Source organism: Durio zibethinus, chromosome 13, assembly GCF_047325235.1.
Source record: "Durio zibethinus cultivar Kanyao isolate XHJ-2024 chromosome 13, ASM4732523v1, whole genome shotgun sequence".
Classification (NCBI taxonomy): domain Eukaryota; kingdom Viridiplantae; phylum Streptophyta; class Magnoliopsida; order Malvales; family Malvaceae; genus Durio; species Durio zibethinus.
In genome coordinates, this window is record NC_143174.1 from 1,656,685 (window position 1) to 1,667,191 (window position 10,507).

The 10,507-nt window shown below is 36.4% G+C and overlaps 2 protein-coding genes across 5 annotated transcripts; one reads left to right on the forward strand and one right to left on the reverse strand.

Moving 5' to 3' along the window:
• The first annotated feature begins 260 nt into the window (after window positions 1-260).
• Window positions 261-5,463, forward strand: LOC111303654 (uncharacterized). 3 transcript variants are annotated; one of them, XM_022900072.2, is made up of 2 exons: window positions 261-1,573; window positions 4,171-5,463. In XM_022900072.2, exon 1 carries the CDS (start codon window positions 385-387, stop codon window positions 1,561-1,563), a length of 1,179 nt encoding a protein of 392 aa, XP_022755807.2. In that variant the 5' UTR covers window positions 261-384; the 3' UTR covers window positions 1,564-1,573; window positions 4,171-5,463. The 3 variants fall into 3 exon arrangements, with proteins under 3 accessions (XP_022755807.2, XP_022755806.2, XP_089598745.1); XM_022900071.2 differs by having other exon boundaries at window positions 4,214-5,463; XM_089742619.1 differs by lacking the exon at window positions 4,171-5,463 and adding an exon at window positions 3,259-4,111.
• Window positions 5,464-5,483: 20 nt separating this feature from the next.
• Window positions 5,484-9,965, reverse strand: LOC111303652 (abscisic acid 8'-hydroxylase 2-like). Of its 2 annotated transcripts, none has more exons than XM_022900068.2 (8): window positions 9,803-9,965; window positions 9,019-9,337; window positions 8,763-8,912; window positions 8,417-8,665; window positions 8,199-8,288; window positions 7,890-8,075; window positions 7,188-7,306; window positions 5,484-5,744 (listed from the first exon to the last, which is right to left on the reverse strand). In XM_022900068.2, the coding sequence occupies exons 1-8, from the start codon at window positions 9,889-9,891 to the stop codon at window positions 5,639-5,641; spliced, it is 1,308 nt and encodes a 435-aa protein (XP_022755803.2). In that variant the 5' UTR covers window positions 9,892-9,965; the 3' UTR covers window positions 5,484-5,638. The 2 variants fall into 2 exon arrangements, with proteins under 2 accessions (XP_022755803.2, XP_022755802.2); XM_022900067.2 differs by having other exon boundaries at window positions 9,603-9,965.
• Between the last annotated feature and the right edge of the window lie 542 nt (window positions 9,966-10,507).

A 10,507-nucleotide genomic window follows, 5' to 3' on the forward strand; every position in this document is an offset into this window, starting at 1 on the left:
AAGGATAGATAAATAAAAATAAAAATAATTTAATCTCATTTTTTAAATTTATTAAAATTATTAATTAAAAAATATATAAAATTTTAAAAAAAATTACAGTGTCCAACTTTTTTTTTCTTAAATTTATTTGATTAAAAAGTTGGGCCATTGGTTTGTCCAATAAAACAAATTGGGCCACAAGGAAGAGATATGGCCCATTTTCTCAAGTTAATAATTGGGCCGAGGATCCATCTTCTCTGCTACTAATCTGCGAATTGCAAACGGCTGCAGAAGCTTGAAAGAAAATTGCTTTCTCATTTTATCTTTGAACAAAACAACAAATGTTTCACCGTGGATTTGGATAAAAAAAAAAAAAGTTGTCAGCTTTCTTTTTCAAGACAATCCATGGAAACTGCCTCAGTGCTGCTGCACTCAAGAACAATCCCTTTCGGCTTCAATTTGAAGGGCAACCAAATAGTTTCTTGTAGGCATTTCAACAAACAATTTAAAAGCAAGGGTTTTTATTCTCAACAGAGCCTCAAACCCGTCCAAAATGCTCCAAGTTTCTGTCTTTCATCGTCAACAGTTCAGAAAACAAGAACCCACGTTTTGTCTCCTGTCAAATGCTCATTTTCTAACAATTCTAGCTCAGATTCTCATAACCCTTTGCTTAGACCCTTCGAAAACCTCTCCTTTGATTCACTCAAAATAAGTCTTTCTGAGTTAACTCCTATAAAGATTGTCAAATGGGCTGCTATAGTTTCCATTGCAATTGCAGCTACTAAAAGGACTGCAAATTTGGTTTTCAACCCTTTCTTTTGGATGTACTTCAGCTGGACTTGGGTGTTCTGGCCATGGTTGGTAGCTATAGCGCTTGCTTTTTATGGTTTATATTGTTTTCGGAAGCATTCGATTGGTGAAGCAAACATTGTAGAGCAACTTGCTATTGTTACATCAGTGTTCACTTGGCTGACTCTAGTACCCCCTGGTTATTTCAATGGCTATCTTGAAGGTTGGCCCTTTGTCTTCTTCTTTGTATACCATTATTTCTTTTTCTTCAATGTAAGTGTAAGAAAACGACTATATGGAGATTGTTATGCTCGTCCACATGATCCTAAGTGGGATGTGAATCCACCCAAATGGTATCGCCTTTTGTTCTGTGTTGGGGTCATGGTTGGGCACTGGGTTGCTGCATTTGAAGCTCCAGAGCTTCATCAAATCCCGGGAGGTTGGAGCAATGTTGGAGTTTGGATATTGATTATGGCAGCTCTGTTGATGCAATATAATTCAACATTGTATCTTGCTAAGTATTCAGAGAAGGTAGTGGTTCCAACAGCTGTTGTACAATTTGGGCCATACAGATGGGTTCGGCATCCGATATATGCATCTACAATGCTTTTGTTTGCAACTTATTTTGTTGCACTTAGAGCACCTCTTAGCTTGCTATTTGTTGTAGCAGTTTGTTTGATGTATTATGAGCAGAAAGCAAAATTGGAGGAGGTTTTAATGGTAGAGACTTTTGGGGAGAGTTATTCAGAGTATGCAAGTACAGTTAGGTACAAATTCATACCTTTCGTGTACTAGCAGCAAACAGGTATGCAGTTGTCAATTATGGTTTAGAATTTAGACTATTTGAGCTTTGGACTTAGGGAAGTGCTAGACAGTGCTTTTTACTGAAAATTTTCTCATGTTTGTCATTGATTCTGATATCGGTTGAAGCTCTCTTTGTTCATTGATTTGGCATGCTTAATTTTTTTTACTTAAAGTCTTGAATAAATTGATTGGCCATATTGATTATGATCATTGCCGGCAAATGCTTGCTCAATTTTTGCCAAGGTTGCCAGCTCTCTGATTCAGTATTCGTTCTGGACAAATCGCTTTGGGTCTCACGTCATGACCTTAATACTTATTTCTTTCTAAAATTTTCAATAAGCTCTGTAGTCTTTTGTAAGTTGATTATGCGGAGCTAAGTTGTGCACACTGAGTGACATCTAGATTGGGGCTTAAGAAGGAAGCCATCATCACATAGGTATATACCTAAACAAAGGATTTGATCTATGAATGGGTCCTGTGGATGTAGGAATTGGAGTTGCCCATGTTTGATTGGGCTTATTCATATTTAAGGAAGAGTAGAGAATGATCATTGGAGGATATCTAAACCTACAGTCCACTTAGGCATAGAACTAGGGGAGCTAAACTTTACAACTTTAATTACAGGAACATGATCTACTTCCCTAATATTAAAGTTACAAGTTTAAAATTACTGAAAGGTGCTTTAATTTGTGAAGCACTGAAGTATTGACAGAAAATATCTACTTTCCCTAAGCTACCACTAGCCTACCGCCACAATGAAGACAACTGCAGGCATAAATAGGTGGCATCTAGAAACACAAGAAAATATCAAAATAACAATCATGACATTCTTGTGAAGTAAAGGTACCACTAAGGCAGTTCCCAAGCCCTTGGCCTAGTGGTTAAGGTGCTTGATGGGGACATATAGGGCTTGGTTTCAAACTAAGCTTTCCCCTCCTCCCCCAATGAATCCTGTGGAGCCATAAAAAGTACCACTAAGGCAGGATGGGTTCACATTACGTGGTTTGCTTTGTATCACTGCTAATTCATATCAGTTACTAACGTTTCTACCTGCTGCCATATGGCCGTAAAAATCCATAAAGTATTATACTGAGATGTGAAATCAGACTATACAGATGTAAGCTCATGAATGTTACACTATGGTTTCTGGAATGATTAAATGTGTATATTTACTGCCCTGCATCTAGGATGTCGCTGTGCATAATTGCTAGGTATTAGGGCACTTACAAAAGGAACGGAAGACTACATTCTTCAAGTTCAAGTTCAACCAATATGCATTCATCCCTACACATCTTCAATTTAGATCCCTCTTTACTTTTCCAGTTTATGAATATGAGGAAAATGGTTTATTCTAACCATAATGGAATTCGAAATAAATCTGATCCTTCTATGTTTGACAATGGGCAATGATGCTGCCATCTCTTGATTTTTTGACTAGCTGGGCATTGATTTACTCTTCTGGCTTTACAAGAATATTGTTTTCAGATCCTGTTTGAAGTAAAAAAAGAGCTTTAATTTTAACCATCTTTATCTTTCCATAGAAATAAGCACATTAATTCATATAGGGTAAACAAAAATGTTGAACAATCTATCATTTTGTAATCCTCAAATGACCTAACAAAGCCATTTTTGCAATAAAGTGAGATGTGGTTGCCTTTTATTAACTGGAACCTATTAAAGGCACAGAATTGCAGTGTGAACCAACTTGATTAGATCCCCCTCTACGTCAGCAACTGGTGACCAACATTCCAAAAATTGATGAGGTCTGCAGACTGACACTGTGGGACTCAAATATCCAGATATAGAAAAAGCTCAGAGAATGTGCAAGCCACCTCATACTAGCATGCTGGCCAACTCATCAAGATGTGAAGTACATCAGCTTATCCTTGTTTTGCACCACATATTTTCCCGCATACATAGGCAAACGCAAGATCGTTGCAATAATTTCTACTTTAAAGATACTCACAGATTCTTTCTTCCGCAAATGATCAAGCTAACTCACTTTCTTTTGTGTCCTCTCATGTTTTTCTCATTTGATGCACTTGAAGACAATAGCAATTAGTCCTCTTTTGGCTTCTTATCTATGTCAAAATTTCAGATAGGGGATTCCCAGGTTCTCTTTCTTACTAGCTTATCTTGTCTTTAATATCTTTTGAGAGTCTGTAAATTGCGGGCTGGCATGGCTGGCTCTACTCATATTTTACATGTGATGCTTAAAAGTTTGTTTGTGCCATACACATATCTGTGTAACTTATCTGTCACCATGCATTTCCCATTTCTTGACTAGATGAGCAGATGTCATCAAATTGTACTTTGTTATTTTATGTTGTCAATTTCAAAATAGTAAGTACAGATTGATTTTTTCTGGCTATTTCCATTGTAATATTTAGAAATGCTTCATGCAGGCTGCATTTTGCCTTGTAAAATAGGATTTGTTGCAGTTCTACTTTCAATGGGTTCATAGACTTCATTTGCATGCATTTACCACAATTTACAAACTAAAATAGAGTTTCTGCAGCAACATTCTTATTTAAGTTAAAGAGTAAAGTCTATGATGGTTGAGATATTGATGTGGTTTTTTCACTTTCCTATATGTAGACGTTTAGGCTGCAGATGTTGACCACCATCCTGGTTATTGTAGGAAGAAGATTTTGTTCTGTATTCTAGCTGCATGCATATCTGAGTTCTACGTAACAATAAGACTTGCTAAAACTTTGGAAGGGCTCGATCGGTGAGCATATTTTAGGGTATCCTCTGCCTCTGCCTTTTATTTCAACCCTTTTGAGAGTGGTTCAAAATGTTTTTTGAGTTTAATACTCTGCTTATCTATTAGCCAAATCCACAGATAGATTAAAATTGGTTTTGTTTGTGGGGTTTGAAATGTGTACCATTCTGCAAGTGCTATATTTGTATTTTATTGGAGGGACCTGTCATCAAGTTGTGCTCAGCTGGTGTGGGCTGTCAGATCTGCTCATATCTGTTGCAATTTGCCCTGATGGTGGACACTATCCTGGTCCTCCTATGTACTTTAAGAATCCTAACAGAAGTGGGGACTGGCTACAAATCCTTTTTATTCTTCATGTATATGAGATGAAAACAAAAATGAATGCTTGAACCAGCAACAAAGAGAAGACTAACATCTATTTCTGCAGGGCAGAAAACAACTTGAGGGATGAACTACTAGTTAGTACTTAGCAGTCAACAATAGGACAGTCATAACTCAAAATAGGTAGACTTCAAGAGTGCTAATTGAGGGTATCAGCTGCTGTTCTCTTTTCACATTTTGTAAGATTCATAGCTCAAGGGCAATATCAGGAACTTGTGTACTATAAACATGTTGTAGATGAAGAAATTTGTTAAAGTCATGGTTAGTTCAATGCCTTGGAATGAAAGATCATGCAACCTGATTAGGAAGAATTGGGCCATGTTGTACACACTTTCAAAATCTCATTTCCTATCCCGAGTCTCACCTTGCAATTTTCCTCATAACACAAAAGTCCGATTGGACAGGTTCAGTGACCCACGTAGACTACAAACTCGTGCTGAATCGCTGCCTAACATGGGATCATGGCGTGCACTACCCACTCCAGCCACGTGCTAGGCAACCTAATTCTTGGTGGTAACTTTCTATGGGCCAAAACCTTCCCTGGCAAAGGTTATCTTTGCCCTCTTCAAGCACCAGGCAAAGAAGAGAAAGAGGGAGAAAAAATCTGGGAATATGATGGCTACTTCATCAACGTTCTAGACCACACAGATTTGATCCTCAAAACAGACGAACTTGTTTCAAACGCACTATTGCAAATACACTTCTTTCTTCCTTTTTGCATTTTGCTTATTGTTTTTGTTTTAATACACAATACATTTACTTCACCCCGAACAAACCAAGACAAAAAACCCTAACTCGAGAAAGCTTTGAAGCAATTACGAAAGATTCCCACTGAAAAATTTAACAACCAAAAAGGGAAGATAAAAAGATAAAAGAGAAGAGCTCAATGGGGTTAACTTGCTTTTGGCCCCTGTGGACAGTTTCAATCTTCACTGACTCCAAATCCAGGAATCCTATTGTTCATGCTGCCTTTATTTTTCTAGGGGTGACCTTTACAGGTAAGCCACGTTTGGGAACAGGAAAGGGACCGTACTGGATTCCATCTTTATCTCCCACAGCTTGCCACCTGCAGCCAAACATTGGAAGGTTTCAAGAAGAGCAAAATTGATGGGAATATTTCTTGAACTTCAAACTTGCTAACTATTGACATTTATCCTTACGCAGCTTTCAGTGAAAACTGATTTACCAAGTTTAAAAGATAATCATTTGAAAATAAACAAGTAATGTACATGTCATAAACAACCAAATTACATCTCTGAAATTTTGCATTCAAACAAGTCATGAACAACTAAGCCATCAGGCTGGACACTGTGGATCAGGTCAAAAATGCAGTGAATAATCTTAAAAGATGATAAACTAAGAAATGATGCAGCGTAAAACTTGCATAGCAAAGCTGTGGTTTCAAATGAGAGGGCTGCCCCCTCATCATGAAACATCATCACATTCTGCCACTGTGTTCCTAACAGCTGGAAAACCTAGATGTCTTATAGCCATTTGATCAAGACTTCACAGCTAGCTAAATCCGTCAGGTTGCTAGGAGGAGAGTGGGGGTGTAATTTGGTTGCATGGAATTGTAGTTTTTGGAAGGACAATTTTCAAAATCCATGTCTCAAAGACATGGACGAGTCCGTTCCCCTTTGCCATAGTTCATAATTTATAGAGGGTCCCACTCTGGTATTCCAGATTGTCGACAAAGCAAATTTGATTTGTAATTCTAGCTTTCGGTATCTTGCATTAAAGTTCTTAGAAATCTAAAACCAGTAGATGTGTCTATCACAATTATCCAATCCAAATTGTTTGTATACAAAGCCTAAGTATGACACATAGACAACTGAAGTTGGATGATCACAATGTCTGAACATTTTTTTCTCAAAGGGGACAGGGGTTTTCAAAGGGTTTGCTATTGTCTTTCATGGAAAAGGGTCAGAGAATATGTTACAATGCCCCAAAAGGGCTAAGCCAACTCGCCTTGAATGGTAGTGTTAGGATTAATTGGGACTTAACCCCTATAATTTAAAGTACAATTCGATGATATTATATAAAAATAATATAAAAAAGATGCGAAAACATTTAAAATTTTTATAAAAATAGTATATAGATTTTGTTAAAAAATCAAACAATAGATTTTGACAAAATTATAAAAATATGTTTAATATTTAACATATAAATACAAATTATATCATAATAATTTTTATATTTTATACATGATTGACAGAAATAATATGACCACACAAGAATTGCTAGGTTTATTATACAGACTAAGGTACACCAAGAGGACCACTTTCGGTAAGTACCTCTTCAGTCAACTACGAATAGACAAAAAAAAAACTTCAACAAATTTTTTTTATACCAATATATATACGCGGCTTTAATTTTATCTTACATTTTCAAAACAAAATTAATGATTATGTTCTTGAATTGGAGGATTAAACCACTACATTTCGATCATCTCAACTATTGTTTTTGTATAAAAGTTGATGTGAACAAGACAGGAAAAAGAGGGAATTACCTGTAGCTGGTGGTGAGATGATGGAGGAGCACCAGCATCTCAAGCTTAGCCAGCTCACTGCCTGGACAAGAGTGAACTCCATTGCCAAACGGCATAAACGTGTTGGGTCTCGGTGGCACCTGCAACATCACAGAAAACAACATGAATATAAGAGAGTATACATTTTTTTTTCTTTCGTGATCTTTTCTGAATACCCTACACCTAAAAGGCCTAAGCTAACTTTGCTGAAATGTCTTAGATACTTCCAAAGAAAGTTTAGACTCAAACTGCACTGTTACTACCCTACAAAATCAGCTCACATGGTCTGATACTTGAAAGATTTCATCAACAAGATCGTTTAGTGAGTAGAGGGAAGATTCACAGTAAAATATTGAAAAGGACACACCAGCATCAGATAAACCATTTATAACGTTATGTTTCTGCCAAAACTGGATAGTGCATGACCCACTTCACGAATCTTGTTCAGGGACTCCAATTATATTAAACAATGCCAGGGCTTATACTATTAACAATTTTATGATTCGCCAAGATCCAAAAAGTCAAATTGAGCTCTTTCTTATATCACTTTTATTGTTTGATCATTTTTAGTTAATTGGTTTTCTTTTAGAACATGTTAAAGAATGTCTACAACATATATATGTGATTGACCCATTTATATATTGCTTGGCAAATTTCATTTGGTAAAGCACTGCAAGGCCTCACCTCGAATCTTGAAGGGTCAAATTTTTCGGGTTGAGGGAAGAAATCTGCGCAATGATGGATGGTTCTGAAGAGGGGGAGAACCTTCCAACCTTTGGGGATACAATAGCCTTCAAACTCGACATCTTGCACTGCTTCTCTGAACGTGAATGACAGTATACTTGCTGTTCTTAGTGTCTCTTGAATTACCTGAAATCCAGATCGATCTCTGTATTAAAGTATACACTCCAATGTGTTTCTTTAATAAAATGTTTTCTTAATTTGGTAATAAAATAGTAAAGGAGAATGAAACTTGTCAAATTGATAATATACCCTGGTAGTCAGTGGCATGTGCCTCGTATCATCCCAGGTAAGCCTGTGATTTGCTTCAATTATTTTGCGTTGAATACCTTCTTGTTCTCTCTGCAAGATATGGCTGAGAATGAATAAAATATAGGATAAAGAACAAGATTTGATTGCCTTTTTTTCAGATAAAAAATTTCAATTGAAATGAAGCAAAAGCTCCTCAATCAAATTGAGCGAAAATTTACTGTGACAGCTTCTAGTATATCTCCATTGTCATGCAAGTACTTTAAAACCCATGTTAAGACGCTTGCAGTGGTGTCATGAGCAGCAAAGATCACTCCAATTAAATTATCAGCAATCTGAGAATCACTCAGTTGATCAACCATCTGGTTTTTGGCCTCCAACATAACTCCCAGCAATCCTCCTCCTTGTTTCTCATTTTCTCTTCTATTTTGTATCAATCTTCTCAGGGTCTCATTCAGTAGCTTCCTAGCCTATTTCCAAACAGACAAGAAGAACTCGTTATTTGTATAGAAGAGCCCAATCAGAAAGACTCTGAGAGAAGCAGAATGAAATTAATTGTATATATACCTTCATTGCTTTGTGGAAAGGAGTTCCTGGAAGATCCAAAGGCATAGAATTGTAACCCTTCTCCAGGCATTGATAGAGTTGCTTGATTCCTTTCATTTCCAAGTCTTGTTTGTGCCCGAAGGCAGAAATCATTGCCACATCAAAAGCATACTAAACATGCCAAAATAAAAGCAAAAACTTTCTTTAAGACTCCCGATGATGTGCAGACGAGAGTCATGCAGAAAAAGATAAAAATAGTTATAACAAACCGACATACTCTCTTCATTTCTTGCAAGGTGTTGATAGTGGTATTCTCCCAACTTGGTAGAAATTTTAAAACAATCTGCTCAATCTCTGTAACTGACCGTCTAATTACAGAGGGTAAAAACGAGGCCTGGACCAACTTCTTCAGCATTGAATGATAGGCACCTTGATGAAAGAATAGAGCCTCAGGTCCTATCATCTTCTCTTTGCTTGGTGGATAAGTTGGCTTAAAAAGATCAGCCTTTGTCACCAGAACAATCCTTGCTGCCTCAGGGCTTGAAATCATCACACAGGGACATCCCAATATGTGAGTTTTGAATATATCTCCATACCTGTAATAAATAAAGAATCAGGAACAACCAAATCCGCTAAACTGATAAAAGAAAGATATAAAGAATTTTAAACAAAATGATCAACAAGGAAATTGAAATTCTCTTTTCTTTTTTCTACTTGTTTTCCACATACACAGATAATATTCGTTACAATTTCTATCATTAGCTTTTTGTCTCGATTCTCTAGGTAGCCTTTTAGCACCTGAGCTAGAGAGTTTATCGTCTAACCCGCTGTTTCATTTCATGTATTTGTTTTTATGTATACCTTTTTTGCCTGTTGGCAAAGAAAGAATTGGGATTCTCAGTGTAAAGCTTGAGAGTCTCGCCAATATAAGGCCAACCCATGGAACCAGGTGGCAGAAGTTTGTCCTTGGGGTGTCGCCATTGATGAATAGACAACAATAGCAGCACCACCAACAACAAGACCAAAGAAAAGAATAGAATTGGTGTAATCAGAAAGGGAACCTGACAATCTTGGAAAGTTGTAAAGGTTGCAAGAAAAGTTTGGGGTGGTGATGCTGGCAAAGAGTAGTAAAATCCTTGCATGGTGGCATAAGAATAGAAGAGAATCAAAGAGAGAGAGAGAAGGAGAGGTGGCAGAGGCTAACTTGACTATGAAAATTGGGGCAGACTAGGGGAGAGCTGGTGGGGTTTATATAGCGTTTAAGGGTTGGGGGAGTCTTGCCTAGGTGGGGGTTTGTTTGACAGATGTCACTATATTTCTGGGAACACTTTGCTTTAGCTCTTTCATTTTTATTTTCTTTCTCAGGCTTTTCTGATCATGACCCCTCCTCTCTTTCAGCTTAATTCTTTTGGTCACTCTATTTTCTTGTATATACATATTTTATATGGTCAATTATCAAACTTATGTATCATACTCATATCTAAGTAAAAGTAACTGATTTATTTATGTTAAAATTAGTATAGGTAAAAATAAGGTCATCCTTATTTTCTTTGCACTCACTCTAGTAAGTCATAATTAATATGAATGTTAATTGATAGGGTATGAGATAAATAAAGTATTATTTATTTTATTTTTTAATTTTCATTTTATATTAATTTTTATATTTATATTCAATGAATATTTAAATTTATCATATTATTATGAGTATTTAATGAGTATGTATAATTATTGTACTCATAACTTTTAAAAAAATATATATATCAAAA

Bases quoted from the DNA above. Each gene is read 5' to 3' on its own strand.
- LOC111303654 (XM_022900072.2), top strand. From the start codon at position 385: ATGGAAACTGCCTCAGTGCTGCTGCACTCAAGAACAATCCCTTTCGGC.
- LOC111303652 (XM_022900067.2), bottom strand. From the start codon at position 9,883: ATGCAAGGATTTTACTACTCTTTGCCAGCATCACCACCCCAAACTTTT. The intron at 8,913-9,018 runs GTATGTCGGTTT...TGGCATGTTTAG, and splicing joins CCTTGCAAGAAATGAAGAGA to TATGCTTTTGATGTGGCAAT. The intron at 8,076-8,198 runs GTATATTATCAA...TCTGGATTTCAG, and splicing joins ACATGCCACTGACTACCAGG to GTAATTCAAGAGACACTAAG.